The 23,296-nt window shown below is 33.4% G+C and overlaps 3 protein-coding genes across 3 annotated transcripts; all 3 read right to left on the bottom strand.

Annotated features, from left to right (window-relative positions):
- Window positions 1–280: 280 nt before the first annotated feature.
- On the bottom strand, window positions 281–1,210 carry LOC100922936 (olfactory receptor 1013-like). The gene has a single exon (XM_003773922.1). The coding sequence runs from the start codon at window positions 1,208–1,210 to the stop codon at window positions 281–283; it is 930 nt and encodes a 309-aa protein (XP_003773970.1).
- Window positions 1,211–11,319: 10,109 nt separating this feature from the next.
- LOC100923197 (olfactory receptor 1013-like) lies at window positions 11,320–12,249 on the bottom strand. Its single transcript, XM_003773923.1, has one exon. The coding sequence runs from the start codon at window positions 12,247–12,249 to the stop codon at window positions 11,320–11,322; it is 930 nt and encodes a 309-aa protein (XP_003773971.1).
- Window positions 12,250–21,770: 9,521 nt separating this feature from the next.
- LOC100928150 (olfactory receptor 1013-like) lies at window positions 21,771–22,703 on the bottom strand. Its single transcript, XM_003773867.1, has one exon. The coding sequence runs from the start codon at window positions 22,701–22,703 to the stop codon at window positions 21,771–21,773; it is 933 nt and encodes a 310-aa protein (XP_003773915.1).
- Between the last annotated feature and the right edge of the window lie 593 nt (window positions 22,704–23,296).

The raw sequence follows: 23,296 nt of genomic DNA, 5'->3' as shown, positions 1-23,296 counted from the left end.
TATTTTTCAAAGAGATGTTACATAATTTGTGATTATAGCACCTAAGTGTACAATTACATTTTTCTCCAAAGAAACTTTTCGCTTCTGTCTAATGGATGCTTAATCTAAATTATCTCAATTCTGATAATTTTATTCTACAGGAAAATAAAGTATGGCAAGCCATTTGATATGATAGAAAACATTTCCACAACAATCATAACTTTTCATGAAAGTCACATTGAATATTCATGTGGTTATAATAGAAAAGAAAAGAGAAGTTTTGTTTATTTGTGTACCCAATTCAGGAAGCTTTCATCTTTAAGAGTTTCTTTAGGGCTTCTTTCACATCTTTATTCCTCAGACTATAAATCATGGGGTTCAACATGGGGAAGACAACAGTGTAAAATAAGGAGACAATTTTATCATTCTTCAGGGAATAGCTAGATTTGGGACGATAATAAATGTAAAGAATGGAACCAAAATACAAAGTGACAGAGATCAAGTGAGAAGAACATGTGGAGAAGGCTTTAAGTTGACTCTGGGCAGAGCGAATCCTCAAGATGGCAACAATGATGAAAATGTAAGAGGCCAGGATTAATGTTATGGGTGTAAGAACATTGGAAGTGAGCATAAAATAAAGAAAAATGTGGTAATTGGCCTTCACATCACATGAGAGTTTCACCAAGGGTGGTAGGTCACAGAAGAAGTCGTCAATGACATTATCCCCACAAAAAGGCATGATGAATGTTTCATGGGTAAAGATGCCACAGATAATAAAGGCTCCAAGATACGAAGCTGCTACAAGACACACACAGAGTCTTTGAGTCATGACTTGAGCATAGAGTAATGGTTTGGAGATGGCCATATAGCGGTCATATGCCATGGCAGCCAACAAGTAGCATTCAGTATATGCCAGTCCACCTGAGAAAAAGAGCTGAGCTACACACCCAGCAAAGGAGATGCTCTTGTCCTCAGAGATGCAGGTCATCATGATTTTGGGGGTATAAACAGTAGAATACCAGAGATCCAGAAAAGACAAGTTGCCAATGAAGAAATACATGGGGGTATGGAGCCGGGAGTCTGTACAGATTAACACTATTAGAGTGATGTTCCCCACCATTGTCACAGAGTACACTATGAGGAAAAGGGCAAAGAGCACCAGTTGTATCACAGGATCCTGGGTAAAACCCATTAAGATGAACTCAGTCACACTGTGATTAAATTTTTCCATGACTTCACTTTGACTTACCTATGCAGGATGGCAGGAGTATACATTTCAAAAAGTCCAGTGTTATATGTCTTGGAAAAAAAGGAGAAATTAAAATCACCTCAGTGGATAATTCAAATCATTAGTAAAAAAAAAAATCACATAGAAATCCTCTTCTCTAATTTCATATTTTTCATTCAACATACAGTCATCTTTCCTTCATTCAATTATTCATGGACTCATTCATTCAACAAGTTTTCATTACATGCCTACTGCATGTAAAAATCAGTTCTAAGAGTAGTGAGACTAATTTTAATAGACATGTAATGGAGAAAGCCATCTATATCCAGAAAGAAGACTGGGGGTATTGTGAATGAAAACATAATATTGTCACTCTTTGTTGTTTGCTTGATTTTTTTCTTTCTCAATTTTTTTTTTCCTTTTTGATCTGACTTTTCTTGTGCAGCCTGGTAAATATGGAAATATATTAGAAGAATCACATATGTTTAATATATATTGATTTACTTATTTCCTGGGAAAAGAGCTAGGGAGAAAGGAGGAAGAAAAATTTGGAATACAAGGTTTTACAAGAGTGAATGTTGAAAACTATCTTTACACAATTTTGTGTTTTGGAAATAAAAACTATTATTATTTATAAAATGTGTCCTAACTTCTGTGAATACAGAGACAAAAAAATGAGACAGTCTTCAAATTCAAGGTTTTCAACTGTTAACATCTGCCTTTCTATTGGCTATCTGTATTACCTGGTAAAACCCCTCAACACTTATAAAAATTCAGAATTTCAGATATTTTAATAAATCAATGAGCAAGTATTATTAAATATTAACTTACTTCAAGACATCTTATTATATAAAAGATACCAATATAGTCATACCATCTCCAACATCAAGGAGTTTCAATTTTCTAAGAAAATATGTGAGATTTTCTAAAGATTTAGCAATTAGCTATCTAAACATGTAGGAAGCTATCTTGTGCAATGGATGGACTGTTGGGTCTGAAATAAGACATTTCTCTGAATGTGTCTGGCCTCAGACACTTCCTAGCTGTGTGCCCCAAGAAAATTGCTTATCTTTACTTGTCTCAGTTTCCTCATCTGTACAATGAGCTGGAGATGGAAATAGTAAGCCACCCCAGTATTTTTGACAAAAAAAAAAATAGAGCTCATGAAAGGAACTCTATTTCACATTAGATCCAGTCCTTGCAATTATTACTCATGAAAAAAACAAGCACAGAGAATGTAATCATGATTTCTTTCTTCTTGATACAGAATTTATGCTTAATAGCAAGAATAAAGAAATAACAAAGTGCTCTAATTGGTAATCAAGTGGTTCAGAATCCCCTTGGAAGGTATCCCAATTACTCAGTCCCTTTCTTTCTCTTTCTGTGTGTCTCTCTTTCTCTCTGAGGCTCTGTCTCTGTGTATGTGTTTGTGTCTCTATCTCTGCCTCTTTGTCTCTTTCTCTTATTCTTTGTCTATCCCTATATATCTTCTTTCTGTCCCTCTGTCTCTCTGTCTCTGTCTGTCTCACTGTCTTATTGTCTCTCTGTCTCTCTCTATCTTTATCTGTCTGCCTCTCCCTCTGTCTCTGTCCATCTGTCTACCTGTCTCTCTCTCTCTCTTTTTCCTTCTCTCTCTCCTTTTCTTTGAAATAGTGAGGCCAGGAAAGATTATGATTAAACTTAAATTCTTAGGTAACCATTTCACATTGATCTTCAGCTCTGTAGAAGAGGAAACCAGGTTTCCTGGTGAAAAGAATTATTGAAAACAGGAGGTAGGACACCTGAGTTACATTCAAAGCAGCACAGATTTAGAAATACAAGAGAACATCCCAGTAATGCCCTCTTTTTACACAGGAGGAAACTAAGGCACAGGAATAGTTAAGTTCTTTACTCAGAGGCACAGAGTGAGTCTGTGTCTGAAGCCAAATTTGACTCTTATATGAAAGAGTCTTCCTGACTTCAGGTCCACCTGAATGGCCTACCTGCCATTATGCTCATTATGAACTCTATTCATTTCATGATTTAATATATCCTTCTTATCTCATCAAGGAACATAGGACTACTTTGCCATAAAGCAAATGGGTAGCAAATATTCTTTCTATTTTACTCTTTTTACTCTTTCTCTGTAGTGCCTGACAGCTGGTATTTCTCAAGATTGTCAGTGTAAAGTAATGACTCTAACTCCCTAATACCAGTTGCTAGTTTTCCCCTTTCAGTCTGCTGAATGTGGAGAATCAAAAAAAATCAAAATTGTAAGAGTCTCATGTAAAATAGATCAAATAGATCTGAAGGGGTCTGTATATATGTTAGATCAGGCTTTCATGGGTCAATTTGCTCTACTTGTGGATTTTTTTATTATCTTCCAGACATCCCCAAAATCTGATATATGAGGAATATAAGGATAAGAAGATGATGTTCCTTTGAAATTCAACTAATGAAAAAAATGATATGTTTCTTAAGAACTGGTGATAGAAATCACTTTTCATAGATAAAATACAAATTAAAACAACTTTGAGATATCAACTCACAGCTAATAAATTGATTAAAATGATATAAGGAAAAAATGACAAATGTTGGAAAACATGGCAAAAAAAGGACTTAATATACTATTGGTAGAATTGTGAACTATTCCAACCATTTTGGAAAGCCATCTGAAATTATGCCCAAAGAATTACCAAATTGCCTATACCCTTTGAACCAGCAATAACACCATCAGGTCTATCTTCTAAGGTGATAAGGGTAAAAAAGAAAAGAGCCTTTTTGTTCTAACAGCATTTATCACAACTTTGTGGTAGCAAAGAACTGGAAATTAAGGGGAATGGATGTCTCCATCCTTTAGTGAGGAATAGCTAAATTTTATATTTTCGCTGATGTATCACAAAAGAAATATTTCCAAAGTTTAGATTTCAGGCATCACAGAACGTTAAGCTATCTGGGTTTAGAGAAAACTTTGACACATCACACTATATAGGCAACTGCCACCTTCACCTAATCAGCACCAACTATATAAAATAGAATATTCTCTGCTTCAGCAGCTCAGGACCATGCAACTTACCAACAATCTCAGAATCACTGTCATCTTAATGCAATCCTCATCTTGGAATCTTTTCTACAAATTCTGTGCTCTCTGGTGTATCAGACACCATCAAATGCTGTACTTTTTATGGTTTGAGAGGTCTCTCCCATAGCAATTAATGCAGAAGAGGACAAAGGTCACACCTGGGAATTTTAGTTTTCAAAGCTGATTAACTTATGACTTTCCTTCTCTTACTGAAAGCTGGCAAATTCAGGAAAGTACTAGCAACATGATCTCTCTTCATCATAGTCCAAAAGATTTTTTAATTCTGGGGTGATACTATGAAATATTTGAGTCTAATTAGATCTGAAAAAGCTCCTCAAAGTTCATTCCACGAGTGTTATACAGAAGGAAAATATTTTTTTTCAGAAAAAAAAATAACCAAAAAAAGACATAAAATGGACTTAGTTGAGATATGCTTGGTCTGTCTCAATTGAACTGTGTATCTTATTCATAAACCAATTCACTATGTAGAAATAACCCTAACTGTTTCTTGGGAAAAGGCTGTATTCCCATGAAATACAATTAATGGTACAATATCCTTGAATTAAGAAAACCCCATCTCATATCAGTTATGTGACCCCAGATAAATCATATCAATACCGCATGTCTCGATTTTTTCCTGTGTACAATAAAAATAACTAACATTTATGAGCATTTAGTATGTCAGGCACTATTCTAAGCACTTTTACAAATATTATCTCCTTTTTATATCACAATCTAAGAGATAGATCCTATAATTATCATCATTTTACAGATGAGGAAACTGAGACAAATGGATTTAATTACCAGGTCAAATAGATAGTAAGTGTCAAACCTACATTTCAACTCAGGACATTATAGTCCTAGGCGCAGAGCTCTGTCTACTATGCTACCTACTTGTCCTTTCCTCCAAAAAGGGAATCATAAGAACACCTCTGTTCTAAGGTTGTTATAGTGAAAAAGTAAAGTTCTTATCAAAGTGCCTGGTACACAATAGGTACTTAATAATTTAGTTTTACCTCCCTCTCACCTGAAAATGTGAAACGGTAATAGTATATATGTTTTCTGGAGGATGGATGGAAGGAAGGAAGGAAGGAAAGAGGGAGGGAGGGAGGGAAAGAGGGAAGGAGGGAGGGAAAGAGGGAAGGAGGAAGAAAGGAAAAAAGGAAAGGTGGGAAGGAGGAAAAAAGGAGGGGGAGGGAGGAAGGAAGAAAGGAAGGAAGGAAGGAAGGAAGGAAGGAAGGAAGGGAGGAAGGAAGGAAGGAAGGAAGGAAGGAAGGAAGGAAGGAAGAAGAGAGGGAGAAGAGAGTGAAAGAGGGAGATGAAGGAAGGAAAGAAGATTTTTTTTTAAAATTGCATAGAAGGCAATGAAAAATGGTTCCAAAGGATATACAAACCAAAGGGCAAATTCCTTATTATTTCGTTAAATTTAACACACATTTCTTAAAAAAAATAAATACTTATATTTTGTATATGACAAGTTTGTGATTTCCTATGAAATCCTCTTTTTTCTTCTTTCTATATTGAATTTTTCTCTTTTAATAATTGAGAATTTTATAATAGTAAAAGAAAAATTAAAGGAAAGACTCTCAAGGGAGGGGAGAGACTCTCTGTTGGTACAGAGACTTACTGTTACATAGAGGATAAATAGGTAACTGCAGGAGATAGTTAGGAGCTATGGTGACTAGAGTGTTAGACTTGGGGTCAAGAGACCAGTTCAAAATTTGCTTCATACATTTACTGGTTGTGTGACTCTCAGCAAGAATTTTACTCTGTATATGTCTTACTTTTATCATCTGTAAAATGGAGATAATAATTCCTATTCCAAGGATCTTTTTAGCCTCAAATGAAACAATATTTATAAAGGAATTCCATAGTCTCTAGAACTAGAACATAGTCTAGTAAATTCTCTTTTCTATACCCTTCATTGACACTTTCTTTCTCAAAGCCTGGAAGATCTGAGACCAACTATCACCTCTGGCTGTGTGATCTAGGACAAGTCATTTAACTCCTTAAAATAAACTCTTTAAAAGAAAAATATATATTAAATGTGCCAATTTGCCTTGGTAAAAGCAAAATATCTTCACTCACAAAATTTCTTGGACCAAGAAAACAATAGGTCAAGGCTCAATCCTATATATTTCCAGTCATGAGAATGTTTAATTTAGAAATATTAGTTTGCATTAGTTTAGGAATGTGATCAGGTTAAGTAGATGTTATATCTGTGTAGCTTAGCTGCAAATTTTCTACCATTTATTTACATAATCTATATCAGTCAGTATAATGCTGTGATTCTGTGATGAATAACCTTATGCAGTAAATGCATGTATGTATGCATAAATAAATGAGCAAATGAATTCAGTCAAATGCCCTAATTAATTATAGCAATTTTTTACAATTAATATTTTATTTGGTTCCAAATTTAGTTAAGACCCTACCATCAGTGCCTAGTTTAAATGATTTCATGAAAATACAGAAGAAACCAGTAACTAAAATAATGGCAGCCTTTTGGAATATATCTTAGTTTGAAATGTGTAAAGTATGCATGTTCTTATATATTTCTGAAATTGCACATGGTAAGAGGTAACATCTTATTTATGATATTTCTATTTCTCTTTGAAGAAATTAAAAATGTGTGCCTCTTTTTTTCCATTTGGCCAGTTACACATACTAAGAAACACAAAAATTCATTGAAGAAAAAACTCCTTAAAATATAGAATCAACAGAATGGAAAAGGAGGTACAAAATTTCAGTGAAAAAAAATAATTCCTTAAAAATCAGTATTGAGCAAATGGAGAAATCAAGAAACAATGAAACAGAAACAAAAGAATGGGAAAATACCAGATAAAATGAAATATCTCATTGGAAAAAATAATGGACCAGCAAAATAGATCCAGGTGTTTCGTTCAATCTTTCACACTTCAATTTCCCAAAAACATTTGCTATTTATAGATTGCTTATAATATAAATTGATAGTTTAATAGTTAGCAAATATAACTGTTCTTCAAGGTTTACCAAAACATTTACAAATATTACATCATATTGATCTACAAAGTGACATGGGAAATATGTTATCTTTATTTTGCAAAAAAGAAATCTGAAACAGAGATTAAATGAATTTTCCATAGTTGAATAACTTGTGAGTGACTAGGGTCACATTTGAGCTCAATTCTTTGAGTCTTATACACAAAACAAAATATAAAACAAAAAATATATAAAATATATAAACAAAATATAGAAAATCATTTAGGAGTACAAAAGACTTCAGTGGTGATCTAGACCAATAACTAATTGAACAGGCTTTACTTTACAATACCCTCAAGAAGGAATTATTGAACCTTTTCTTAAAGACTTCCAACATGATTACTTTAAATACGAAAAGACTTAGAGAGACTAATCAACTTATTCAAAATGACACAAGTAACAAGGATCAAAGTCCAGACTTGAACCAAAAACATTTAATTCCAAAAGTAGCTGTTACAATTTTGGCTGATGAAAATGTTTTCCCTAGGTAGTTGGGAAGAAAACAGATATAGTGTCATTGGAATCATTTAACATAAAAATTAGATATATGACCACTTAGATATACACATATATCTATACATAAACACCATATACTGATAGTAAATATAGCTATAAAGAGACAGATAGAAACATAGATGATCTGCTGTTATTGTTGTTTAATCATGTCCATATCTTTGAGTTCCCTTTTGGAGTTTTCTTGGTAAAGATATAGGAAAGGTTTGTCATTTCTTTTTCCTGTTCAATTTATAGATGAAAAATTAAGATTAAGTGATATGCCCAGGCTCATATAGCTAATAAGTTCCTGAGGTTGAACTTGAACTCAGGTCCTTTGGATTCAAGCCAGCCCTTCTATTCAGTCTGCTACCTAGCCTGTATAAAAATAAATACTACACAAAAACATTTATTTGCATCTAATGAGTGCCTGGCATTTTGATAAGTACATACATAATATCAATGTAGGACAAAGTAAGTGTAGACAGTAGGCGATTAAAGAAATAGAAATAATAAGGGAGAGGCTACAAAGTTTTCAGATGAAGAAATGTTTATCTTGCCCTAAATTATCCCTGCCAACATTTGCCTGGATTCAAGATTAAACTCATGTGTCTGCCATATCCTTCAATCTCTTCTTCACCAGAATATAAGCTCCTTCAGGACAATGTCATTTTTCTAATCTTTGCATCTCCAAAATAGTTTTATTGAAATGAAATGTGAGAATATTCTTAGAATAAAGAACTGATGTAGCCCCTACCTCCAATTCTCACTTTGACTCTCTAACAACATTTCTTTATATGCAGCTCATCATCAACATATCCATGGTTTTAACAGGTTACTCTACTAGACCATAGGATCAAAGGGGCACAAACCCTCAACCTGAATCTTTATGAAGTCTCATGTCTGTAATAAAAGTCAATTGTGTAGTTCATAATCATAGAAAGGAAGTTTTTGGATTAATGTTGCTGGAGATAGGAAATAACGAGTCTGACAAGGAGAGTACTCTAGAACCTAAATAGTATAACTGGGGAACTGATTCAATAAATGTCCCATAATAATCATTCCTTTGCATTCTCATTGAGCAAATGAAACTGATTTAAGAGATCATATGTTGCTGTGAATAAATTTGTATAAGTGGGAAGCATAATGTTGGAAGCACAAAACCTGAGGTACTTAATAACAGGTGTGTTTTCTGACCAGACACACTTGCATTTCACCTAGGGCAAAAAAAGGGAATTGTAGACATGTCACTGCCAATGACCGTTCTTTCTGGTAGTCTTCCACTACCCTGATGGCATGTGTATAAATTGAAAGGAACTAATCCAATTCAGAAAAAGAAAGCAAGATCTTGTGTACTGTTTCAAATGACTTCAGCCTTTTACAACTACTACACATATATATGTATATGTGTGAATGAATAGTCAATCAAATTTTGTAGATTAAATATAGATTATTGAACTCTTTACATTAAAGTTCAAGCTTTTATTAAGGAACTACTCTTAAGTCTCTGATATTAGTAGCCAAAGTACAATGATGTAATTGACATGCAAAAACAACCAGCCATCAAAAATAATCTAACTTTCTAATTAAACAGTTTTAGGTTATAAATGTAACACATGAAATGGAAAAAATCATGTCTTCTTACACGTTTCTAAAATCATATTAGGGGATGGAGCCATTTCTTTTTGGAATTTCCATTTCTATATTTATATCTATTTCTAAATGAATTTTTCTCTACATAGAGATAACTCCCTCTTAAAAAAAAAAAAAAAAAGAGGAACGTCAAGGACTCAGGGGCAAGTTAACATCTGATTTCACCATTTGCAACACTTGTAGAAGATCTGAGCTTTTTGAGATGTTTCTTCTTCAATAAGGTTCAAGAATATTGATTTCTATAATAATTTTGTTTCTAAGGACACCTACTTTGAAAGCATAAGAGAAGATAGATATGTATGATTAAAGTACTGGAGCTAGAGACAAAAAGATCTAAGTTCAAATCCATTTTTAAACTCTTAGTACTTGTGTGATATTGAACAAATGATTGTTCAGTATTTGCTATAGTTTCTTATCTGTAAAATGAGGACACAGTGAAGAAAATGTCAAACCATTCCAGTATGTTTGCCGAGAAAACCCCACGAATAAAAATAATAAAAGATAAATATGTGCCAAAATGTTTCTAACAGCTCTTTTTGCAGTGGCAAGGAATTGGAAATTAAGTAGTTGCCCACCAATCGGGGAATGACTAAATAAGTGATGGTATATAAATATTATTTTATTAGAAATCGTGAGCTGAGTGATTTCATAAAATCATGTAAAGATTTAAATAAACTGATATTAAACATAGTGAGTAAAACCAAGGAAACATCATACACAGCAACAACAATATTATGTGATCAATTGTGACAGATTTGGCTCTTATAAACAATGAAGTGATTCAGAGCAATTCCAATATACATGTGATGGAAGGAGCCATTAGCATCCAGAAATAGAGTAATAGAGACTGAATGTGGACAAAGCATAGTATTTTCTTTTTTTGTTGTTTTTGTTTGTTTTTTTGTGTATTTTTTCTTTCTTTTTTCCATTTTTACTTCATTTTTCTTGTACAGTGTGATAAATATGATGGAAATTGTATTTTATAAATTGCAAATGTTTAGACAGTAGTGAATTGCTTGCTGTCTAGGGGAGATACCAGAGGTGGAGGGAAGAAGAGAAATTTGGAAAACAAAGTTTTACAAAAGTGAATGTTGAAGATTGTCTTTACATGTATTTGGAAAACTTAAAAGCTACTATTAAAATAAAACATGGATGAAGGCAATGGAGTTATGTAAGAGTCAGATATGAATGAACAATTTAACAAGAAATGTGCTAAGCACAGTGTTTAGTGCTAGGGATATAAATACAATTTAGCAAATTGTTCTCTGTCTTTAAAGATATCACATTATAATCATGAAAACATTATGAAAAACTATACTAGATATATATTTTGCTCCGGAATCATGACTAGACTATAGGAGTTGCATGGAAGTTTAGGTTCTGGCAAGATAAAAGAGAAGAACTTCATGTTATAGCCAGAGATCCAATGGCAGAGTCCAATTTTCCACAGAGATGGAGAACCTAGAGTTAGGCTATAGAGAGAAGACCATGAGAAGTGGCATGGAACCCTTGTCTCTATGAAGTTAAAAGCACAAAGTTTATTTCTAAGAGTTCAAAAGAATAACAATACAATTCCTGTCAAATAAAATTAATATTAATAAGAAGATATTTTTCAAAGAGATGTTAAATAATTTGTGATTATAGCACCTAAGTGTACAATTACATCTTTCTCCAAAGAAACTTTTCATTGCTTTCTAATGATTGCTTAGCCTAAATTATCTTGAATCTGATAATTTTATTCTACAGGAAAACAAAGTATAGCAAGCCACTTGATATGATAGAAAACATTTCCACCACAATCATAACTTTTCATGAAAATTATATTGAATATTCATGTGGGTATAATAGAAAAGAAAAGAGAAGTTTTGTTATTTGTGTACCCAATTCAGGAAGCTGTCATCTTTAAGAGTTTCTTTAGGGCTTCCTTCACATCTTTGTTCCTCAGACTATAAATCATGGGGTTCAACATGGGGAAGATAACAGTATAAAATAAGGAGACAATTTTATCCTGCTCCAGGAAATAGCTGGATTTAGGCCGATAATAAATGTAAAGAATGGAGCCAAAGTACAAAGTGACAGAGATCAAGTGGGAGGAACAAGTGGAAAAGGCTTTGAGTTGACCCTGGGCAGAGCGAATCCTCAAGATGGCAACAATGATGAATATGTAAGAGCCTAGGATGAATGCTATTGGTGTAAGAACATTGGAAGCGAGCATAAAATAAAGAAAAACATGATAGTTGGCTTTTACATCACATGCAAGTTTCACTAAGGGTGGGAGGTCACAGAAGAAGTCATCAATGACATTATCCCCACAGAAAGGCATGGTGAATGTTTCATGGGTAAAGATGATACCAATAAAAAAGGATCCAAGATATGAAGCTGCTACAAGACCTATACAGACTCTTCGAGTCATGACTTGAGCATAGAGTAGTGGTTTGGAGATGGCCATATAGCGGTCATAAGCCATGGCAGCCAACAAGTAGCATTCAGTATATGCCAGTCCACCTGAGAAGAGGAACTGAGCCACACACCCAGCAAAGGAAATGCTCTTGTCTTCAGAGATACAGATCATCATGATTTTGGGGGTGTAAACAGTAGAATACCAGAGATCCAGAAAAGACAAGTTGCTGATGAAGAAATACATGGGGGTATGGAGCCGGGAGTCCATACAGATTAGGACTATTAAAGTGATGTTCCCCATCACTGTCACAGAATACACTATGAAGAAAAGGACAAAGAGCACCAGTTGCATCATAGGATCCTGGGTAAAACCTATCAGGATGAACTCAGTCACAGTGTGATTAAATTTTTCCATGTCTTCAGCTTGTCTTATCTATGTATGCAGGAATATACATTTTAAAGGTACAGTGATCTATGCCTTAGAGAAAAGAATGAAAAAATTAAAATTCATCTAAGTGGATAAATCAGAACATCAGTAAAAGAAATAACAATTTAAATCTTCTCTAATTTCATAATTTTTCATTCCACATACAGTCATTCTTTCAAACAGTTATTATTCATTTACTCATTCATTTAAGAAGCTTTTATTCAATGGCTCTCATATATAAAAAATCAGTTCTAAGCTGAGTCCAGAGAATTCTAATAGACTTTTGATGGAAAGAGCCATCTGCATCCAGAAAGAGGATTGGGGATACTGAATGTAGATCACAATATAGAATTTTCTCCCTTTTTGTTGTTTTTGGCTTGCTTCTTTTACTTTTTCATTTTTTTTCTTTTTTGATCTTTTTCTTCTGCAGCATGATAAATATGAAAATATAGAAAAGTCGTACATTTTTAACATATATTGGATTACTTGTTGTCTAGTGGAGGGAGTTGGAGAAAGGGAAGGAAAAAATTGGAGCATAAGGTTTTATAAGGGTAAATGTTGAAAACTATCTTTGCATGTATTTTCAAAATAAAAAAGCTATTATTTTTTTTGAAAAAAATCTGTCCTAGTTTCTGTGGAAAGGGACAAAAAATGAAATTGTTTGTAAATTCAAGGAATTCATCTTTTAACATCTGCCTTTCTATTAGATAGCTGTGGTACACCTGGCAAAACCTTAACATTTACACAAAATCAGGATTTTAAATAATTTAATAAATCCTTTACCAAATATTATACAATATTCTCTTTGTGTCAGACATCCGTTTATACAAATATACCAATGAAGTCAAACCATCCCAACATCAAGGAACTTAACTTCTCTCAGAAGATGTCAGAATTCCTAAGTATTTAACAATTAGCTATATAAATATGTGGGAAGCTAGGTGCAATGGATGTATTCTTGGAGCTGAAATCAGAAAGACATCTCCTTGAATAAATATCTGGCCTCAGATACTTCTGAGCTGGGTGCCCCAAGCAAGTTGCTTAACTTTATTTGCCTCAGTTTCCTCATCTATAAAATAAGCTGGAGAAGGAAATGACCAGCCACTCTAGCATCTTTGTCAAAAAAATCTCCAAATGAAATCATGAAGTTGAATGCAACTGAAATGACTCAATAACAAATATGCATGTGTGATTATAGGTGTATATATATATATATATATATATATACACACAAACACATGTGCATTTATATATTTATTTATGTATGTGCACATATGCACATATGTTTACACACAGATGTGTATATGTGTGTGTTATATATACCTATCTACACATATATGCTAACATATTTAATTCAGTTTTATTTTCCATTCCAAATTATCTTCCTCTATTTTCCTCCCTTTCTTCCATATATTGAGAAGGCAAGAAAAATAAAACTCATTACAAATACGTATAGTCATTCAAAACAATTTCCTACCTTTTAATTGGGAATGGTTGGAAGAAGGCTAGAAGTTGGGAGAATAAGGCAAAGATTTAGATAGAACATCATGATTGAATTCCACTTTGAATGAATCCAGGGATTCTTAGTGTTAGAGGCAATGAGGGGGCTACATTCCACACAGTAGAGATAGAATGTAGGAGATGTAGCATCTTGTAAGGAACATCAATTGATTCAATATAAGAGAAGGGATCCTAAAGGAGTGGGAAGGAGGAAATTATATGACAAGGTAGGGTATATAGATTTACACTAGATTGGCCAGAGTATTTAAAATTGTTCCTGTTTTTCATTGGAAGTTTCTACAGTTTATTGAGCAAAGAAGTGACGTGATTGGATCTATACATTTGAAAAACCATTTTGATAGCTCTTTGGAAGATAAATTTCAGAAGAGGTAGGAATACAAATGGGAAGTATATTGCCATAGTCAGATCAAGAATAAATTACCCAAACAAGAATATTTTTCATATGAACAGAAGGAGATATATATAAGAGACAACAAGTGTTGACAAATTATTAAATTTATGGAGAGAGGGAGGGATCATAGAATAAACTGATTCTAAGTTGCAAACTTGGGTGAGTCTAAAATATTAATAGTGGCCTCAACAGAAAAATCACACACTATCTATCTAAGCATATACATATATGTTCATACACACATATAAACACACACACAAGAACCATGCAATTTATCAACAACCTTAGAAGTATTGTCATCTTTATGCAATTCAAATCTCATCCTGGAACCTTTTCTATATGTTTTGGGCTCTCTGGAGTTTCAGACACCATCAAATGCTGAACTTCTTATGCTTTGGGAGCTCTCTCCCATAACAATTCTATTTGTTTTGTGGTTTAATAATATATGCTTCTTACCTCATCAAGGAACATATTTGCCATAAAGCAAATGGGCCAAGGTAGCAGATATTTCTGCTTTCTATTTTACTATTTTTACTCTTGCTTTTTAGCACCTGACAGATGCTGTTTCTCAAGATTATGAAAGTAATTACTATCACTTCCTAATGTCAATTTTTGTTATGCGCTAATTTCCCCCTTTCAGTCTACTCAGTGTTGAGGATCAAGAAAATGAACATTGTTACAATCTTATATATGTACTTGATCAGCCTTTCATGGGTCACTTCTCTCTACTTGTGGGTTTGTGGTTATCTTTCAGAAGCAAATCTAACTGTGGGGTATATAGGGGGGAAAGGATATTACCATTTTGTATTTCAACTAAAGAAAAAAATCTAAAATTGTAAATGTCTTAATATAAACCAATCTAAATCATTACTGATTGAAAAAATACAAATTAAAACAGCTTTAAAATATCATTTCATGCCTATGAAATTGACTAAAATGATAGAAGGGGGAAATTACAAATGTTGGAAAAGATGTGGTAAAAATAGGATGTACTATACTGTTGGTGAAACTGTGAACTCTTTAACCATTTTAGTAAGCCATCTGAAATTACGCCTAAAGAATTATTAAATTGCCTATACCCTTTCAACCAGCAATACCAGTCTCTAATCTGTCTCCTAAGGCCATCAGGGGAAAAGGAAGAGAGCCTATGTGTTCTAAAATATTTATAGCAACTTTTTGGTAGTAAAGAACTAAAAATTAAGGGGACAATCCATCAAGAGGGAATTTTCTAAACTTTATAATTTCAGTGACTTATCCTGAACAAAATCCTTCTAATGGTTAGATTTCAGGTGTTACCGCAGGTTAAGCTATCTGGGCTTAAGGAAATCTTTGACACTCACATCACACCTTATAAGTGACTGCTTCCTTCATCTAGTCAGGACCAACTCTATGAAAAAGAAAATTCTCCAGCTTCAGCAACCAAGGACCATACAATTTACCAACAACCTCAGAAGTATTGTCATCTTGATGCAATCCAGTTCTCATCTTGGTACCTTTTCTATATATTCTGGGCTCTCTGGAATATCAGACACCATTAAATGCTATATTCTTATGCTTTGGGAGGTATCTCCCATAGCAATTAATGAAGAAGAGGAAAGTCATGTTATTGGGTCACACCAGGGAATTATGGTCTCCAATGATGATTAACTTGTTACATTCCTTTTCTTATTGAAACCTGGAGAATTCAGGAAAGTAATAGCAATATTATCTCTCCTCCACATATCTCCAAAAATGCTGGGATTCTGGGATGGTAGTATGAAATATTTGTGTTCAACTGGATCTGAAAAAGCTCCTAAAGAATAATTTCAGCAGAAATATAATTTTAAAAAAACAGAAAAAATGTAATATTTGGGACTCAGTGAAGATATGCTTGATCTTTCTTAATTGAACTGTGTTTCTTATTCATAAACCAAGTCACTCTGTAGAAATAACATCAGTTATTTCTGGGAAACAATGTTTATTGCTATGGAATTGGATTAAATTTTGAATCACAGAATATCCTGGGCTTGGAGTTAAGAAAACCTAAATTAAAATCCAGCTTCAGACTAGCTGTGTGATCCCAGGTATGTCATACCAATGTTGTATGCCTCAATTTCTTCATATGTATAATAATAATGACTTTCTAGACATTAAGTAGTATCAAGAAAAATTGATATTAAGGGAGGAAAGCCCATAGATTTTAATGTGTTTAATGTGATTGGGTTTTTTTGGAATACATATGCCTTTTATGTTGAAAAATTATTTATTTTCATTTTCTGAATGTGTTAACAAAATGGGAACACTTTTTTTTCTATTTTATTTGTAGTTTTGTAAGTACAACAAATTAACAGAAGTTTATCAGGACAATTTTTTTTCCCTGTCTGAATATAATTCTAGTTTTAAATATCCTTATCTATGTCCATATATAGAGAGAGAGATATAGATATATAGATATATAAAAGAAAAAGCCAAAGACTTTTTTTAATGCTTGTATTTGTATTCACAGTGTTCGATACAATGTTTATCACGTAACAAACACTTAACGGAACCTTGATAACTGATTGAATATGATTGTGTTAAATAATGATATTTCTTAAACTGGGAAAATATTTTTTACAGTTAAAGCTTCTGATAAAGGCCTCATTTCCAAAATATATAGAGAATTGACTCTAATTTATAAGAAATCAAGCCATTCTCCATTTGATAAATGGTCAAAGGATATGAACAGACAATTTTCAGATGATGAAATTGAAACAATTTCTACTCATATGTAAGGGTGTTCCGAATCACTATTGATCAGAGAAATGCAAATTAAGACAATTCTGAGATAGGACCACACACCTGTCAGATTGGCTAAGATGACAGGAAAAGATAATGACAAATGTTGGAGTGGATAAGGGAAAACTGGGACACTGATACATTTTTGATGGAGTTGTAAATGGATCCAATCATTCTGGAGAGCATGCTCAAAAAGTTATCAAACTGTGCATACCCTTTGATCCAGCAGTGTTACTACTGGGCTTATATCCCAAAGAGATTATAAAGAAGGGAAAGGGACCTGTATGTGCATGAATGTTTGTGGCAGCCCTTTTTGTAGTGGCTAGAAACTGGAAAATGAATGGATGCCCTTCAATTGGAGAATGGTTGGGTAAATTGTGGTTTATGAATGTTAAAGGATATTATTGTTCTATAAGAAATGACCAACAGGATGAATACAAAGAGGTTTAGAGAGACTTACATGAACTGATGCTAAGTGAAACAAGAAGAACCAGGAGATCATTATACACTTCAACAATACTATATGAGGATATATTCTGATGGAAGTGGATTTCTTCGACAAAGAGAAGATCTAACTCAGTTTCAATTGATCAATGATGGATAGAATCAGCTACACTCAGAGAAAGAACACTGGGAAATGAATGTGGACTACTTGCATTTTTGTTTTTCTTCCCAGGTTATTTTTACCTTTTGAATCCAATTTTTCTTGTGCGACAAAAAAACTGTACAGATCTGAACACATATATTATATTTAAGATATACTTTAACATGTTTAACCTGTATGAGATTGCCCAGCATCTAGGGGAGGGGGTGGAGGGAGGGAAGGGAAAAGTTGGAACAGAAGTGAGTGCAAGGGACAATGTTAAAAAATTACCCATGTATATGTTCTGTCAAAAAAAAAAGCTATAATAAAAAATGTAACTAGGGGAAATATTAAATAAATTATTTTTAAAAAGAAAAAAAATGATATTTCTGTGTGTCATATTTAAATTTTTTTATTTTAGACTTTTACATTCCTATCAGTTCATAGTGGTTTGAGATTTCAATTGCTGTTTTTTATTCTTGTTTTGTTTTGTTTCATTTTTCCTGCAGAGAACCATCCTGCACTACCCATTTCTCCTCATTCCAAGGTTATTGGTTGTATTTTTTTTAAATTCCTAGGGGTGGAATACTTGGTCTCTAAGCTCTCTTACAATCTCAGTTGAATAATTACCTTTTGAAAAGTTTGAAGGTTGACAACTCTGAGATACCACTACACACCTGTCAGATTGGCTAAGATGACAGAAAAAAATAATGATGAATGTTGTAGGGGATTCGGAAAAACTGGTACACTGATGCATTGGTGGTGGAGTTGTGAACGAATCCAACCATTCTGGAGAGCAATCTGGAATTATGTCCAAAAAGTTATCAAACTACCAGCTACGCCCAGAGAAAGAACTCTGGGAGATGACTAAAAACCATTACATTGAATTCCCAATCCCTATATTTATACCCACCTGCATTTTTGATTTCCTTCACAAGCTAATTGTAAAATATTTCAGAGTCTAATTCTTTTTGTACAGCAAAATAATGGTCTGGTCATGTATACTTATTGTGTATCTAATTTATATTTTAATATATTTAACATCTACTGGTCATCCCATCTGGGGAGGGGTGGGTAAGGGAAAAAATTGGAAAAAAGTTTGGCAATTCTAATGCTTTAAAGTTAATACATATAACCTGTAAATAAAAGGCTATTAAATAAAAAGTTATCAAACTTAATACCTTTGATCCAAGTTTACTACTGGCTTATACCCCAAAAAAATACAAAGAAGGGAAAGGGAGCTGTATGTGTCAAAATGTTTGTGGCAGCCCTGTTTTAGGAGAAACTGAAAAATGAATGATACCCATCAATTGAAATGGTTGGGAAATTATGGAATAATTTTGTTCTGTAAAAATGACCACAGGGGATAGAAGGCTTGGAGACACATGAACATGCTGAGTGAAAAGGCAGAAACCAGGGGAATCATTATATACCCCAAGTACGATACTGTGTGAGGATGTATTCTGATGGATGTGGATTTCTTTGACAAAGAGACCTCAGTTTCAATTGATCAATGATGGACAGAAGCAGCTACACCCAAAGAAAGAACACTAGGAAATGAATGTAAACTGTTTGTATTTTTGTTTTTCTTCTCAGGTTATTTTTAGCTTCTGAAACTAACTCTCCCTGTGCAACAAGAGAACTGTTTGGTTCTGCACATATATACTGTATCTAGGATATACTGCGACCTATTTAACATTTATAGGATTGCTTGCCATCTAGGGGAGGAGGTGAAGGGAGAGAGGGGAAAAATTGGAACAGAAGTGAGTACAAGGGATAATGTTGTAAAAAATTACCCTGGCATGGGTTCTATCAATAAAAATTATTATAATTTAAAAAAGAAGAAAAAAGAAAAGAAAAGTTTGAAGGTCCCCAGCAACCAAATAATAAAAGTTGTATTGAGATTTTATCCAAAAAAATTATGTAGCACTCATTAAATATCAAGAACTATTCTAAACATATTTACAAATCTTATCTCCTTTGCTTCTCATAACTTGAGAGATAGATACTATTATAATCCCCATTTTTCAGAAGAGGAAAGTGGGGCAAATAGATTGGCTAAATTACCAGGTCAAATAGATAATAAATGTCTGAAGCTTCATTTGAATTCAGCACTTCCTGACTTCCTGATCTAGAGCTCTATTCATTTTGCTATCAAGTTGACACCTTTCAAATAGGGATCATAAGAACAACTGTGTTCTAGAGTTGTAAGTAAAATGTAAAGTACTTATCAAAATGCCTGTACATATGGGTCCTTAGTGGAATGTTGTACCCTTCTTCCGACCTGAAAGAGTGGAACATAATAGTATTTGTGTTTTTATATGGTTGTTTGGAGAATCAAATCAAATAACAAATGCGTAACTCTCAAATAACTTCATTACTTACATTAAGAAAATGTGAAATTGTTTTGTTTTGTTTTGTTTTAATGCCATGTTTATTCATGAAAAGGGATCTAGTATGAAATAAACATATTTAACCTAATAGATCAAGAAATATTTATAGGAAATTTTTGCTTTATTTTTTTTTATTTTCATAGTTTTATATTTTTATTAAACCTTGTAGAATCTATTTCCTTCTTTGAGCCTGCTATTCATCTGTTAGATGATTGAGTCAGGCAAAATGGTCCTTATGAGTTGTTCTGTTGTTACAATATATGAGATGAGCCTATAATTTTATATTTTGATAGAGGATTATTTCATATAGATCTCTTAAATATTCCAATGTCAATAACATACCTTATTTTCAAATACTTTATAGTTAAAATTTCACTAATTTAGTATATATTCATTCTTAATTATTCCAAATTGAAAGATTTTTTTCATTCTAATAAAGTTCAACTTTAATGGCTCATGACAATGTGAAGATGTCTCTAGATTCTCAAATCCTGTGATAGAAAAATAGCAAGGGAAAGAAGGAAGGGCGGGTGGAAAGGATGGAGAGAGAGAAAGAAGAAAGAAAGTGAGAAGGGGAGGGAGGAATAATGGAGGGACAAAGTGAGGAACAATGAGGTAAAAGAGGAGGGAGGTACAAGGAAGGGAGAGAGGGAAGAAAGAGAAAGAGGTAGAGAGACAGACAGACAAGCAGAGAGAGAGACAGAGACAAAGACAGACTGAGACTGAGATAGCAAAAGATGAAGGAAGGAAAGATCTATTTTTTTTTAATTACATAGAAGACAATAAAAAATAGTTACAAAGAATAGCAAACCAAAAGGGCAAATTCCTTGTTAAAGGCAAATTTCTTGGACCAAGAAAACAACAGGACCAGGCTCAATCCTGTATAGGTCCAGTCATCAGAATGGGTTTTTGATTAGTTTAGAAAATATAATGAGCTGAAGTAGATGCTACATTTGGTTGCAAAATTTCTATCATTTACTTACATAATCTGTATCAATCAGTAATTTTGGACTCTTTCAGGATAAACTTTGTGTAATTTCTTGTGGAAATTTTCTGATAAGGAATCACTATTCTAAGCCTTTTGTTTATATACACAAATCTAATACAAATGTTCTGTAAGTCTATTTTGATTTGCTATTGGTTGATTTGATATGTATGTTATTGGTATTGTTGCATTCTTTGGGGCATTATTGTTTTTACAGAAATTGAAAAATATTCCCAAGTAACTAAAATATTAATGAAATAACATTAAAAGAATGTCAAAATAATAATTTAGTTATGTGACTATAATTAAATATCATTTAAAATAATATTATTATATTTTATCCAAGCTTCAAAGCATAATGAAATGGGACGTTCCTGTTGTTAGTGGAGATCAAAATGCATAACTAATTATAATTATCAAAATTGGTCCTGAAGAACAGATATTAAACACTTTCTTTTTCTTCATAGTCAGTTGTAAGTTCATAAGTAAAAGATGTTTTCTGTGCTGCCAAAAGCAAAGATCTATATAACAATTGTTTTGCTCACTTTAAAAAATGATTAATAGCTGGTTTATTAATTATTATTTTAAATGATTGAGTGGGAATAAATAATAACTAAGATACTTCCTGCTTTTAAGTAGTGAAAACTACAATAAGCAAAATGGAGGAAACATCCTCCTTTCATCCTAAAACATTAATAAGCACATTCAAACACAAAATGTTGACACAATATATAACATATTAATATAATATATTGTACACCATATTAAATATGTTTTGAATTAGTACTATAGAATGATTTCTATTTTTCAGTGTTTAGAGAAATATTTTAATAAAGATATTACCTATATTGTTTCTACTTACTTTTCTACAACTTCTATTTAGGAAACACATATTCGATCTCTCATTTTCTTTAAGGCTTCTTTGACATCTTTGTTCCTAAAGCTGTAGATCATTGGGTTTAACATGGGCATTGCCACAGTATAGAACACAGACACAATTTTATCCCTCTCCAGAGAGTAACTAGTACTAGGACGGGAATAAATATAGAGAATGGAACCATAGTATAGGGTCACAGCTGTCAGGTGGGAACCACATGTTGAGAAGGCTTTAAGTCTGCCCTGGGTAGAACGAATCCTCAAAATGGCAGCAATGATGAAGAGGTAGGAAGCCAGAATGAGAACAGTAGGACTGATGACATTGGAGGCAAGGATGAAATAGAGCACGTTTTGATAACTGTCCTTCACATTGCAAGCCAACTTCACCAGTGGGGGCAAATCACAAAAGAAGTCATCAATTACATTACCCTTGCAGAAAGTCAGGGTGAATGTTTCACTTGTAATGATAATGGAGTTAATAAAGCCTCCAATATAAGAAGATGCTACGAGATATGAAGATAATCTTGGGGACATAACCTGGGAGTAGAGCAGTGGCTTTGAAATGGCAACATAACGGTCATATGCCATGGTGGCCAACAAGTAACATTCACTGTATGCTAGCCCAGCTGAGAAGAAAAACTGAGCCAGACAAGCAGCAAAGGAAATACTCTTGTCATCAGAGATACATGTCAACATGATTTTGGGGGTATAAACACTGGAATACCAGAGATCCAAAAAAGACAAGTTTCCAATAAAGAAATACATGGCTGTGTAGAGCCGGGAGTCTGTACAAATTAGTGTAATTAATGTAATGTTTCCTACCACAGTCGTGAAATATATTAGAAGGAACACCCCAAAGAGAACCAGCTGGATCACAGGGTCTGTGGTAAAACCCACAAGAATGAATTCTGTTACAGTGTGATTAACTTTCTCCATGTTTAAGGGGAAAAAGAATTCCTAGGAATTAAAGAGTTTTCAGAGAGAAATGTTTGCTTTGAGATATAATAGGATGCCTTAGAACAGGTCATTATCAGGAAGTTGTATTATCACTTATTGGGAACCTTGGCTAAGTGTTATTTGATGTTTTCCAGCTCTTCAGTTCTGTGATTCTGTAACTTGATCTATATGTGGAAAAGAAAAAAGACAGGCTTAGAATAATTGTATCTGTGCTTTTGAAAAGAATATTTAAAATTACATCAGAACCTGAAATGCAAGATGAAGGAATTAAAAAGGAATCCATATGGGCAGGCCGATTTCCTCACTGCTTCCTACTAAAAACAAAGTTTCAAGAATTAAACAATCAAGTTGAGAAATAGAGCTGGCTAAGAAGTTTCTCTCCACCCTATAACAAAGGTGTGATTCTTAACTTCTCATTCTCTCTCATTTCACCATATTCAATCAATTGTCAAAATCTTCAATTTTACCTTTATAATCTCTCATATCTACTTTCTTTTCTGACACTGCCATCACTCTAATACTAATCATTGACATCTCTTCCTTGGACTATCTCAAAAAGCTGCTGGTTGGTC

This window comes from Sarcophilus harrisii, chromosome 6 (genome assembly GCF_902635505.1).
Source record: "Sarcophilus harrisii chromosome 6, mSarHar1.11, whole genome shotgun sequence".
NCBI lineage: Eukaryota > Metazoa > Chordata > Mammalia > Dasyuromorphia > Dasyuridae > Sarcophilus > Sarcophilus harrisii.
The sequence above is the reverse complement of the archived record's forward strand: the minus strand, read 5'-3'. Positions and strand labels throughout refer to the sequence as shown.